Source organism: Sminthopsis crassicaudata, chromosome 4 (genome assembly GCF_048593235.1).
Source record: "Sminthopsis crassicaudata isolate SCR6 chromosome 4, ASM4859323v1, whole genome shotgun sequence".
Classification (NCBI taxonomy): Eukaryota; Metazoa; Chordata; class Mammalia; order Dasyuromorphia; family Dasyuridae; genus Sminthopsis; species Sminthopsis crassicaudata.
The window spans coordinates 226178428-226192762 of NC_133620.1; the positions used below are offsets into that span (position 1 = coordinate 226178428).

The 14335-nt window shown below is 34.3% G+C and overlaps 1 protein-coding gene across 1 annotated transcript; it reads right to left on the minus strand.

Moving 5' to 3' along the window:
• Window positions 1–314: 314 nt before the first annotated feature.
• LOC141566186 (uncharacterized) lies at window positions 315–12970 on the minus strand. Its single transcript, XM_074310377.1, has 3 exons — window positions 12737–12970; window positions 4845–4962; window positions 315–1371 (listed from the first exon to the last, which is right to left on the minus strand). Exons 1-3 carry the CDS (start codon window positions 12872–12874, stop codon window positions 659–661), a joined length of 969 nt encoding a protein of 322 aa, XP_074166478.1. The 5' UTR covers window positions 12875–12970; the 3' UTR covers window positions 315–658.
• Between the last annotated feature and the right edge of the window lie 1365 nt (window positions 12971–14335).

Sequence of the window (14335 nt, forward strand, 5' to 3'; positions counted from 1 at the left end):
AAAGTTTGGCAATCTCTACCATATGGTTAATCAGTTCTATACTATTTTAGATTAGGGACCATCTTAATAATTTTTTAACTCACATAGTGTGGATATTATAATAGATTCATGATGATGATATTTAATGAATCTTTACTATGATGAAAAAAGATCCCAATATGACTTTTTAATGTAAATCCTCAATATTTGGATATTATGTCTGTCATAATACCATGAACAAAATAGGCATTCAAAAATGAGTTTTTAACTGAAGAAAAATTTTACTAGTGAAATTATGAAGCATGCATTAAAATGTCTTTTAGGTGTCCCTGAGGAATGGTTTATTTTGCATAAACAGGCATACAGCTATGTTAAATTTGCTAAAATTAATTATAGAAGTAAAAATTAGAACTAAGCTTGTTTCCAAATTTATAATTTCAGCTCTTGATCTCCACTTTTTGTATTACATAGAAAAATGATATAATGCATGTTAGGTCATAATATGGTGAAAATGGTCACAATAGGGCACAGAACTCAAAACTGTGATCTTCTCAGGTCAAAGTTATAGCTTTTATTTTGTATACTTTTGACTCTAGATGATCCCTTGGTTGTTTAGTGTGGGTGTAAAAAAGATGCAGCCAACCCCATAGTGCTTTCTTTTTAACTGAACAAATATAATTCATTCATTTGGGGCAAAATTTAATTTTAAGACCTCAGACTTTTTACTTGGCCAAGTCTGACAAGGAGACAATAACACTGGGAGATTCAGATCTATTGTTTTTATATTCTTATGTTCTGCTATGTTTCTACTATTCTTGTGGTTAAAAAGGATTCTCGGCTTTTTCTTATATTGCCTCAAATTTCTTCTCAGGAACATCTGTTGCTGAGACATGGGGAGAGCAGGTGGTCTGGAACTTTTGGCCAGAAGAGAGGATGTACTTGACACTTGCTGAGACGTTTTTATCCAAAAAATATTTTTTGCAAGACTCTTTTTCAAGGCTATGTGTCTAAGCCTAGGTAAGGGAGTAAACTGTGGAGATGTATTCATTGATGTATTAGAAATCTCCTTTTCTTGGGGCTGCCATGTTGGATTTGCAATATTTTCATCCTCGGGTCTCAGGAGGTCTTTAAATCTTGTGTCGTGTGGAAGTATGGGGCTCCACCCCCCACCCTTACCTATACAGGATGCTGCTGATAAATTGGATTGTGGGTTTGGTAGTTTTGCGGAGTGAGCTTCCAATTTGAGCACTTCAAAAAAATTTGCTATCTGGGCTTTAGATGAACTTCTGGGACCATCAGTATTCAAGGGAAATTCCAAATATGGCTGATTTTTTTGCTCATCCGATATAAGTGGTTTGAGATTACTCTGGTCTCGTTCTGAAAAAGTAAAAACTAAGAATAGAGAATAAATAAGAGATGATGATTGGTTACAATTGTTACAATGATTATATCAAAAATATTTAACAAAAAATACTTGTCCCAAGAATAGAGATAGATAATTAGGCATGCCTAATTTCATAATATATAAAATGGAGAGTTGAACTTACAATAATTAGAGAAAAGGAAAATTCCTGTTTCAATTATCAGGATATTCAGATGAAAGAGATATTGTTTTTGGTCTAAATTATTTCATTCATTAACTCAATTCTCCACCTCACTTTATAAGGATGGAAGACGTATCTTAGCATTTAATTTCTTAAAACATTAATATTTCTAGGATTTATTATTTCAACAGTAGTCCTGTCCTCCAGCAACAACAAAATGCATCTGTCGAATTACATAATAAAACTTGTGAGCCCAAATGAATTGAATGCTCATGATAAGCATGCAAATTGCATTATTAATGTTCAAACTTTTTTCTCTTTTCTTCATTTTGTTTCTACTTTCTTTTTCCAAAATTAAATATAGAAGTAAAAAAGAAAACATTTTTTAAAAAGGTAAAATTTAAAAGAAGATAGTTCCTCTTGTACTGTTAGGTTGACAAAACATTTAGTAATACTAATTTATATAAAACCTTTTGTCATAAGCATCATTTTCCATTGCTTATTAATTATAGACTATCCTCCATCTCTCCCTCCAAATGAATTATTGAAACTAGCAGCAAAAAGAACCAGTAAGCACTTATATTCTATTGGAATATAGCTTCATTGAAGGCAAGAACTTTACCTTCTTTTGGGGGAGTATGCTCAGTTACTGGGACAGAAAACTCATGACAAGGAAATTTTCTCTACCATTGCAACTTAAGAACTTTGAGGCACTGTATAGACCTACAGAGTTTCATGAGACACTAAAAGATTCAGGGATTTGCCTATGATTGTACTGCCAGTACGTATCAGAGGCAGAGCCAGGACTTGAATTCAGGTATTCCTGAATCCAAAGTCTGTTTTTTAGTCACTATTTGAAGAATATACACTTATCTTTATTACATTTTATATACAACCTCTTTAAGACAGTCAGTTACACAGCTAGGATCACACATTGTGGAGGGGTCTGAGATTAGATTTGAATTCAGATCCTCTTGATGCCAGGGCAAGTACTCTATTCATTGTACCTGTCCCTTTCTACAACTTTAACTCCAGAGTCTGTGGTAGCCCATTACTCATAATAACACAGTCTCACTTGAAGAATTCTGACAATAAAAGTATGGACTTATTTTTATTTCAGGGAGAAATTTGGGATCATTTCAAGTATCCCACAATTTCTTAGATGCATTTCAGATTTCTCTTTTCCTCCTATTCAAAATTCCATCTGTTTATATAGGATCTATATAGGATTCATACCCTGAAAGACCAACTTGTTTAGACTAACATCTATGCAAGATGTATATATTGAAAGGCCAGCCAGAATGCATATTGCAGTCTGAACAGTAATCATTCTTTATTCACTTGATTTGCCCTCTATGGATAGTTTGGCTGAATTCTTCTGAGTGATGATACAAGATATGATTTGAGTGATTGGTGTATCTCAATTAGAAACTGCTTAGGCAGTCTGAGCTGATATAAATACTACAATGGCGACTGGAAATAGGTGCATGTAAGGATCTCAGCATTTTTGGGGATCCCTCTTCCTTTTGGTCTTTTCATTAGATATCTTCTAAGACAGTGGTCAGCTCCTTTAATAAAGTTAGATTCCATCTCTATTATTCCATCTTTCAAGGAATATTATATGATTTAATATATGCATAGGAATCAGCTCATTGGAGAAAAGTCATTAAGACGGCATTTTTGTTCTATTAATTCACATGTTATTTATCAACTTACAGTAAGCACAGTGGGATTTTGAATTCACTCTATCTTTGAATCAACTGTATAGGGGAGCTAAATGGCATGGTAGATAGAGAATTAGGTATGGGATCAGGAAGACTCATCGTTTTGAGTTCAAATCAGACTTCAGACACATAAAAGCTGTGTGATCCCAGGCAAGTAACTTAACCTTATTTTCCTCCATTTCTTCATCTAGAAAATAATCTGGAGAAAGAAATGACAATATCTTTATCAAGAAAAGCCCAAATGGAGTCATGTAGTGTTAATGTTAACTATGACTGAACAACAAAATAAAGTAAAGCCTTCCTTCTCTCCTAGTTTTTAGGAGGACCTGTATCCCAATTTTATATTTTGCAACTATTTCCTTTTGTCTCTTGATTTAATTTCTATTAAGAATGTCTAGATTGCTATGATTTAATTCTTCCAGTAATATATCCATTCATGTGTCACTGGACAAAAAATAACACATATTTAAAGTATGAACAATTAAGCTAATGTTCTATAAACATTAGCTTATGGATGGTTTAAAAACTATGTGATTCTTGGCACCCTCTTCTCCTCTGTCTACAAAGTTGCTGGTATCAATACATAAATCAAAGGGGATTGCTCAAAAATAAGAAGTGTTTGGTACATTCTTTATTTCATGAGTTTCTATAACCAAAGAATTCTGCACCAAGTGGCTGTCCTATGGATGGAAAGTTCTTTGCAATTTGGCCTTCAGACCACAGATAACACTTGTTGAACTTAAATCCTATTTAAATGATAGAACACAACAGTTTGTATTCTGCTAATGTAACTAGCCTTCAAGAAACAGAAGTCATCCTAAGGCTGCAATAAAGCAGTAGAGCAATACTTACAAAAAATCTTAAATAGGACACAAAGTCCCAGGTTCTCAAAAGGTGGGTTTGCAGGCTCTTGCAAGGTTTACCACCTTGGAAATTTATCAAGTACAGCACTGGTGCCAAGTATAGGACAGAATCCAGTACAGTCTGCACTCTGAGGAAAAGTCTTGCTGAGTATAAAGATGTTTATAACCAGATGATTGGCCATATTTTTTTGATCATGCTATAGTGTTATTGGAGACAGAGTCAAGAAGGAGTGAAGGCTTCTGGGAGAGAGAGTTGTGAGGACATAGACAGGGAAAACTTTTCCAACTGTGATATAAAACAGCTGATGTTGAGGCTAAACCTTAGTTTGCTAGGGGAATTAGTCCAGTTGTATGTGGAGAGTAAAAATAATTCTATTTCTTGACTTTTCTCTCCTATTTACTTTATTACTCAATACCTATTAATATTTTACTGACCTTATGGAGCATAGGTTCTTGGCCATGTGGACAATTCAACAACCAATCATAAGTAACAATACCAAATAAAGCAAAAGAAAACTCTTCAAAAACCAGAAAGGAATAGGAACTTTCTGGTTCCTGGGTTGGGCAACGACGTCCTCTGCATGCACTAATAAAAAACAGGGCAGCAGATACATTTCTCACCATAATACCTGCTAGAAAATTTTCTTGGTTTTCCAAAATTATAGCAATTTCATCTTCCTGAGTGATATCTAGCACTGTTGGGTATTGTGCAGAGAAAAAAGTCTTATCTTCACCTTTCTTGAAGGCTCCAGGCATGGTTGCTTTGGTCTCTTGCAGGATATGAGTTTCTCCTTCTGGATTTGGATTCATTCTTTTGGGAAGTGTGTTATGTTTTGAGAGCATGCGGCTTTTCTGAAAATGTTAAGACAACCCTTTATGATATCACTAAAATGATTATAGTTTAGCAGTGAACAAAAATTCAAAAAGTTAGTTACCAACCTATATTTCTTTCTTACTTATAATTACAAAATGCAGTAGCAATGAATATTATTTTAAGATGATCTGCTTGGTCCAATTTTGTGAAACTCCATTTCAAATTTAAATAACTTATTATAAGAAACTTATAAAAAGGAAGTTTTAGCATTAGAAGACCTCCATTTTAATTTGGCTCTATCACTTCTAAACTGCATGACCTTGGAAACAGATAACTTATTCCATGAGTGTCAATTTCTTCTTCTGCAAAATGGGGCTAATAATATTGGTCTTCTTTATTTTACAGTTTTATAGTGCAGATAAAATTATATAAAATACTCTCTTCTTGAATTATTATTATTCCATTTAACAGGGCACAATGAGTATGCTTCCATGAATATTCATATAATTTAATTCATCTGTAGGTTTATATATATATATATATATATATATATATATATATACATATATATATATATATATATATTACATGTAGAAACTGTTTACTTTATTCTTTTAATCTGAATATGTTTTGGGAATTTGAGTGGTCATAAACATTTAGGCAAAGTAGTCAAATAGTTAGTATTTCATTGTTTTACATGCTGCTATATTTTCATTATTATTTTTGCAGACTATTACTATATACATATTACAATCTATATTACTATATATATTTATATATTTATACACACATATACCATATCAGAAAACCTGTTCTTACTGGTTTCATTGCCAGATTGCTTAAGAGCTAATTAATAAAGTACATAAGTGAGAAAGTTGAGTGCAGAAACTGTTTTCTTCAGCATCCAGGGATGCAATTTTTGATAGCTAATTGTAAGTGGGTATTTTACATTAAAGAATAGGCAGTCAGAATCAATCAGGAAGACTCATCTCCTTGAGTTCAAATCTGACCAAAGGCACTACCTGACTCTTGATAAATTATTTAACCCTGTTTGCCTCAGTATTCTTATCTGTAAAAATTAGCTGGAAAGGGAATTGGCAAACCACTTCAGAGTACTTGCCAAGAAAACCTCAAATGGAGTCATGATAGTTGCAGGCACAAGGGAACAATCATATAACAGAAGCATTACAAAACATAAATGATGCTATTCACCCAGCATCAAAACAACACTTGGATAAGGAAGTATATGCTATACTAGGTTTTATTGTAAGTAGAATGAGCTCAGGATTTGGAACCAGGAAGTGGAATCAAGAAGTGGGGATTCACATCATATGTGAGTTACTTTCTAACTATGTTACCCTGGGTGGGGGGACAGGAGTGACAACTCTCTGACCTCAGTTTGCTCATTTATCAAATGGGGACAACATTGTTTATTTTTTACCTAATAAGCAGTAGCATAATAGATGGAGATCTAATTTTAAAACCAAGAAGATCTTTCAAGTTCAAGTTTTGACACATGCTATTGATTTTGGGCTAATCATTGGGCTAATCAACTCTCTAAGACTTTTAAGTTGCAGAGAAAGTATGGACCTTCACTGGTAATGGGCAGTTTCATAGGTCTGGTCTTCATTCCCAGTGTATTTATAGCACTTTCCTCATGAGGTTACTGTGAGCATAAGGGAAAGGAATAAGTATTTAATATTTAATTATGTGTCCAATACTGTACTAAGCACTTTACAAATATTATCCTATTTCATCTGCACAATCACCTTGTGTGAGGTAGGTTTCCCATTTGAGGAATCTGAGGCAAATTGAGATTAAATAATTTGCATTGGATCACATAACTAGTAGTAAGTGTCTGAGTCTGGAATTGAACTAAGGCCTTCAGCACAGTGGACAAAGTATAGATCTTGGAATAAAGACTTATCTGGCCTCAAATACTTCACTAGCTGGGTCACTCTGGGCAAGGGACTTGACCCTGTTTGCCCTGGTTTTCTCATCTATAAAAATGGGAAGGAAATGGCAAAACACTCCAATATCTTTGCCAAGAAAATCCCAAATGTGATCACAAAGAATTAGATACAACTGAAATGACTGAACAACAACTTTCTGATTCCAGACAGTGTTCTACCCATTGTGCCATGTAGCTGGATAAAAAAGGATAATACGTGTAAAGAGTTCTGCAAATCTTAAAGCATTATGAATGTCAGCCATTATTTTTATTACATTTTAAATAGGGAAATCTTACTAACGTCATACTCAGCTTTTTAAAAAGGATAGATTCCCTCAGTGTATAGCGTTTGAATATTTAATTTTAAAACATACTTATTTTGTTTTACAATGCATGTTATATATGTATAAGGGACACATGTCTATATTTATATCTATATATCTATCTATAGATAGAAGGATATTCACCCATTGACATTCAATAAAATTATGCTGTTCCTTTTTACAAAATTTTCCTTTTTAAGAAGTAAGGAAAACATAGGTTATATTTTTTCCTTCCATAAAAAAGATGAAAAAAAAAAGAACAAAATTTAATAGAACCCTAAGTAGAAAGCAGGCATGTTAGTTATTGTCATAGCTAACAAAAGAAAAAAGGACTGAATACATCAATGAATCATTTATTTCAAATATTAGCAAGAACAATAAAGGACCTAGTATATTTTACTTGGTTTGTCACCTATAAAACCATACCTATGAAGTGGTCATTTAAAACTATAGCTTTTTTTTTCCTTATGAGGCTTGCCCAGGGTCACATCCAGGAAGTGTTAAGTGTCTGAGGTTAGATTTGAACTCAGGTCCTCTTGACTTCAGGGCTGGGGCTCTATTCACTACATGAAACAGCTGCCCTATAGCTTTATTTTTTTTTTAAATTCAGAAACAGAGGCATTTCTTAGAAGTCTTTTCTGGGAATTGAGGCTTAGAATTGTTACCTTTTCCTAACTATGTCAATTAATTCAAATGCTTATTTTTAGTAAGGGCTTTGGTGAAATAAAGGATATACCCCATAAAATAGAAAGTACTTTTATTTATTTTAATACTTCTCAGTATAAATAGGCTAATTCTAGCAATCTAGCCATAAGCCAAAAAAGCAATTCAATTTCTCAGGTTTTGACTTTGTCAGATGGTGAAGAAAGAACAGATTAATTGTAAATAATAACAACAGAACAATAATAACTACTCTGTAAGTACATGTTATTGATGAAGTCCTAGATAAGAATGTGGGGTTGACAGAAAACATCTGAAGTACTGATAAGATTATAATATTCCCTAAGCAAAAAGGGAAGGGTACTGATGCGGATCAGCTCAGCTTTACTGTCTCACCCTTGGGAAGGTCTGGTTGTATCCAAACAGAAGCTCAAGTTATGATGTCAAATCCCAGGGTTACCTTTCTCCTATAAATCTGCCCATGGCCTATGCCTTATTTGCTGAATCCCTATTGGAGTTAGCCCACCACATCATTCTGTCTTGTGGTGCCTTTCTTCCCCTCCCCTCCCCCATGCCTCATGGTATCTTTCTCCTCACTATAGCTAAACTAATTTTTTAGGGTGCTATTTTCCTCTCTGGATTTAGACTGCCAGTTAATAGCATCTTCCAACCTCATGGAATATTTCTTTTCTCCTGGTTAATTGCAAGTTCCTCTAGGGAACTTGTTTTTTCCATTGTTAATTGTTAAAACCCTTTCCTCACTAACTATAAATGTTCTCCCAAATCTATTTTGTATTTACTACTCCTGGTGTCTATTTTACCTTTTCATTTTGTCTGTAACCTCTCCCATAAATAAATGTGCTTTTTGACAAGGACAAAACCCTTGTGAGCTCTTCATATGTACCTTGTGCCTTATATTTGAACTAGAGACCTCATCATTTGGTGCCTGCATGAATCTCATCATTTAATGCCAATTAGTCTCCTCAACCTCATTATTATTATTATCTCCACTTTATAGATGAGAAAATTGAGTGTGTGAGAAATTAAATGGCTTGTCTAGAGTATAAAAAAAGCAAACAAAAAACAAAAATAACTCTCCCTTGGTGTACGACTTTGAGACTTCTCTGTTTTGTTTCTGGAGGCTCTTTATTGGGAAAACGTCATCATCTTATAAAAGCACATCAGCTTTTGTAGTCCAGTTCAACATTATCCCAGTTCATCTGTTGGAGTATAAAGTCCTGAACTTTAATCCTTCTATTTAAGGAGGGAGCTCAGCTCAGAAGATCCCATTTCTCAGCTGGCTGTATTACTGGGACTTCTGACTTCACCACAACCTTATGGTTGAGCACTACTAGTCTTTCCTCTTACACACACTTCCTCCCCCATCATCTTTCTTTTGTTTTCTATTCCTCCATTAGATTGTAAGTCCCTAGAAGGCAGAGACTATTTTTTTCTTTATATTTGTATTATGAGCATTTAGCACAGTGCTTGACATATACTTAGGCACATAATAAATATTTATTGATTATTGACCATATCTGAGTCAGCATTTGGACTCAGGTCTTCCTGGTTCCAAATCCAGCTCTTGAATTTCCATTGATACCTAACAGTAGACAGATAACCTAGGTCTTCAAAATTTTCTGGATCAAATGGACTAAGAGGTCTGATGAATCCATGGTAATTTTTCCTATTAGGATATAGATGGGGAAAAGACAAACAAACAAACAAACAAAAAACCTTCTGAGATATCTGAGAAGTTTAATAATTGGGCTGAGTTTGCTGAGGGAAAGTAAATAAAAGTTCTTCAGTTCTACTTTTTTTTTCTGTTCCAGTCTAGTTCTTATACTGATTGCATGGCAATAAGGGGGAGGGGAGAGGTTATGAACATTGAAAGGAAACTCCTCACCCCAGTTCTATCCAGCTTCGTTGCGATTCTTCCTAGTATAATTCCTCAGATGTAGCTCAGATATAGGACCCAGAAGTATGAAAGGTTGAAAAAATTAATTGGACCCTAACTTAGTTAAGAATTTGTCTTGAGGGAATCAGAGGAATAATAAGGGAAAAAATAACTTTGAAAGATAGACAATCTAAGCCTGAGAAAATCTTTTGGCTTTTCTTGTATGTCCAGATGGGTAAAGCTACTATTGGCTCTGGAGCTAAGAGATTTGAGAGAATTTGTTCAAAGAAGAACTCAGGTTCACCTTTCCTCTGATTCTTGCTGCTTGTGTTAAGTCCTTTTGTCCCCTTCACATTCAGTTTCCTTATCTGCAGCTTTAGATTTATCATTCTGTGACCCTTCAAAGAAAATGATATGTACATAACAATTGCAATTCCCGGAAAAAGCAGATGGTAGCACTGTACAAGTGAAGGACACAAAGAAACCACATGGTAGCTAAAAATATCTAGAAAGCAACAGAAACTCAGTGGAGATACTTAGTAGAGAGAATAGAGCAACAGAATATCCATCCAAGCTCAGCTAAAAAAGTAACTTGCTTGATAATTTCTGCTCTAGTATATGTCCAAATCCTACAAGTAAGCTTCTCTAAGTGTTTCCCTTGTCAACCAAATTCCCTGTGCATATCTTCTTTCCTTCTGTTAAGAAGGGTAGCCCATTTTTATTTATTCATTTCAGTCATGTCTGATACTCCATGACCCTATTTGGGGTTTTCTTAGCAGAGATACTTGGGTGGTTTGCTATTTCCTTGTCCATCTTATATTACATATGAGAAATTTAAGGTAAACAGAGTTAGGTGACTTGCTCAGGTTCACATAGTTAGTGAGTGTCTGAGGCCAGATTTGAATTCAGGAAAATAACTCTTCCTGACTCCAGCTCCATCATTCTATCCACTGGACTACTTACTTAACTGTCCCATGGTAACTCAATGAGAGTGTATTCTTTTGTGTTGAAGGAGGGATTATTTTTGTTCCGAAATCTTGGTATGTCTCCCTCCATACCTTCAATGCCTTTTTATTTATAACTAATCAATGGCTTTATGTAGAGTCAACACCAAGTATCCTTCCTCTACTCTCTCCCTGCTTTTTAAAAGTTTTATGAAGAAATAAAGAAAAAAGAAATATGATGTTGAGAGGGGTTGAGTGTTGTCTGCTTTTTGGGAGTGAGGTAAGCACTCTCATTTTGCTGGGATTTTCAGGTTTGGAGGAAGTGTGGAGGAAATATTTTTGAAAATGTTGTTTTGCTTTGGATGATAATACTTTAGAAAAAGGAATGTATGTATGTGTATATATATGTATGTATGTGTATATATATATGTGTGTGTGTGTATGTGTGTATGTTTGTGTGTTTTGTGTGTGTGTATGTATGCAAATATGGATGAACAAATCCACATTTAGCTTCAACTTTATAAACTACAGCAGATTTATCATGCTACCCAGTTTTTAAAAAATCAGATCTTCCTCCCCCATGGAGATTAAAGTAAGTAAAACAAATAAAATAAACATTCTTTTCTAGACATTTGGCACAAAGCAGGATCATTCTTTGCCTTTTCCATTTCAAACATGAATAACTCAACTTAAGAATTCAATATAATTTTTAAAAAAATCTAAAGTATCCATCCAAGCCAACAGGGACAAAGCCTGCAAAATCTCAATATGAAGGAGGGATCCCTCTTCTGGAACTAAGGCAACTTTGGATAAAAGAATAAGCATTCTCTGGAGCACAGATCAGTCTTTGGACCAAATGATAGTTATCCTTTCTTTGTTTTTTTCTGAGGGAAAAGAACTTTTCTATTGCACATGTGCCTTGGAAGTTAAATTACAAACTCTTAGGCTTGCCAAATTTCTGCCTTTCTGAGGCAAATTTTTAATGGTTGAATTGTGGGAAGCATCTTTATTACAATCATTCTAAGAGGGAAACTGGAAAATCTGTAAAAAGGCTTTTGGCCTTCCACATAGAATAGAGCCAGTGGGGTGGTTATTTTAGCATGATTGCCTATATGAGTCATATTATTGTAGCTTTGGCAGGTGTGGTCTGGTGACAGGACTGGGGGTGTTGACCAGAGAATGTGAGAGAATTATTTCAGAATGGTCTATGGTGTCTAGACAGAACTGGAAGATGCCTTCCTCACTAAGTTCCCCTCAGGGAAAGGGCCTGAAGACTGCTTCCTAATTTCCTTTGTGCCCATGTCAAACACTGACAACATACCCTGGCAGGGTAACTACCTAATCCAGGATCTCAGAAAGGAAACATCTCAGCATCTAAGAAATACCTCCAGAGTGAAAGAGCAGAGTCAAATATAATAACACTGGTATCTTGAATAGTTACATTACTCATGTTTTGTCATTTAACTTTTTTTCCCTACTAGTCCCAACTAGATTGTGGACAAGGATCAGGTTTTGTATTTCCCTGAAAAGTATACAGTATTTTGTGGTGGACTTGAGGGATCATATATAATTCAATTTTCTCATTTTAAAAATAAAGCCAGGCAAGAAGCAGGGGCTTGCTGGCAGTAACACAGGTGGTTTAGAGCAGAGTTGGACTTCAAAGCCAAGCCTTCCCACTCCAAATCCACTAAATATTGTCATCCTCCATAGTGATTAGCATAAGATTTTACACAAAGTAAATTCCTAAGAAATTTTTGATAAGTATATGAATTACTAGAAAAATATTCTGTGATATAAAAGATGATACAAAGTCCTTGCTTAGAAAGCAAAATACTAAAATTTGACTCATCTGCAGCATCCATCTTCATCATTATCATGATCTAATTTAACATTTAACAAGCCCCCATACTTATTTTGTGACCACCATAGCTATTCAATCTCAGGAAAGTGTTTAAAAAGGAAATATTTTGAGAAGAATTTATCTGATAAGTTTGTTCTCGGTGAAATTCATACCACAATTCTGAGATCTTCTTTTACCTTCAGGCTTTTATGCTCCTTTTGAAATCTCATTAGTTTCTTTAGCAGCAAGCTATAGGAAGCCATGATGGAAGACGGCTTGTTGTTTATCAGCACACTGATAATTTCCGAGAGACCAGGTTCCATGGTGTTTGCCATGTAGTTCAGAACTGTGAAGTTAAGATCCTCAGGATAAAGCCTAAAAATGTCATGACAAGTGTTTCATGAGAGTGTTGGACCCAGTTGTATGAAAGTCCAGACTATGTTGATGTGTTTCAATAGAACAGATGCCAGACTTGATATGTAATTATGAATATTTTATGTGCTAAGGTAATCAGAATTATCTATAACACATGAAAAAATGTTCTAACTCACTATTGATTGGAGAAATGCAAATTAAAACAATTCTTAGTTATTACCTTCTACCTATTAGATTGGCTAATAAGAAAGAAAAGAAAAATGACAAATGGTGAATGGGATTTGGGGAAAATGAGACATTACTGCATTGCTGGTAGAATTGTGAAATGATTCAACCACTCTATAAAATAATTTGGAACTATGCTCAAAGGGCTATAAAATGTATATATTCTTTGATGTAGCCACTACTAGGTCTGAATCCCCAAAGAGATAAACAACAAAAAGGAAAAGAATCTATACGCACAAAAATATTTATAGCAACTCTTTTCTGGGGGAAAAGAAATGGAAATTAAGGCAATGTCCATTAACTGAGAAATGGAACAAATTTTGGTATGGGGTTATGATGGAACACTATTGTGCTGTAAAAAATGATGAGCAGGATGCTCTCAGAAAAACCTGGAAAGACTTCCATGAGCTGATGCAATGTGAAATATACTGTGTACATAGTAACAGCAATATTGTCAGATGATCAGACTTAGGTATTCTCAATGATACAACATTCCAAGAGAACACTGAAAGATTTATGATGAAAAAAGGGCTATCCATACTCAGAGAAAGAACCAAAAGTGTCTGAATGGTGATTGGCATATACTTTTTTAACTTTATTTTTCTTGAAGGTTTTTTTTTTTTGTCTATGATTTCTAACATGACTAATATGGAAATGCTTTATACTTGTGTAACCTGTATCACATTGCTTGTCTTCTCGATAAGGGGAGGAAGCGAGAAAATTTGGTACTCAAAGTTTTAAAAACAAATGTTAGATTGTTTTACATGTAACTGAGGAAAAATAAAATGCTAAATGAAAAAAGAAAATTCTATCTGAGAAAATCACTTTCCTTGGACATATGAAAATTATATAAAAAGTAGAATTACATTTGATGAATGTGGTCTGCTAACATTCCTATAAATCTTATCTTAGAAGGTGGGAATTAAGATAATATATCTTGTTAACAAAATGAACCCCTTCTGAATTAGCTTTACTATCTGTGTATCAATTCTATAATGACTCAAAGGTACCCCTAAAATCTTAGGATAGATAAATGGATAGTCATTGGGTTTGTATAGTCGCAATGACAACAAAAGTATGAAAATCTTAAGGATATCGATGTTTGAGTTAATTATAAGGGAGAAATGTGATGTGATTTTTTTTCAAGGAGAACATTCTTGCTTATTGAAAAGAAACAAAAGGTAGAATAATAAACA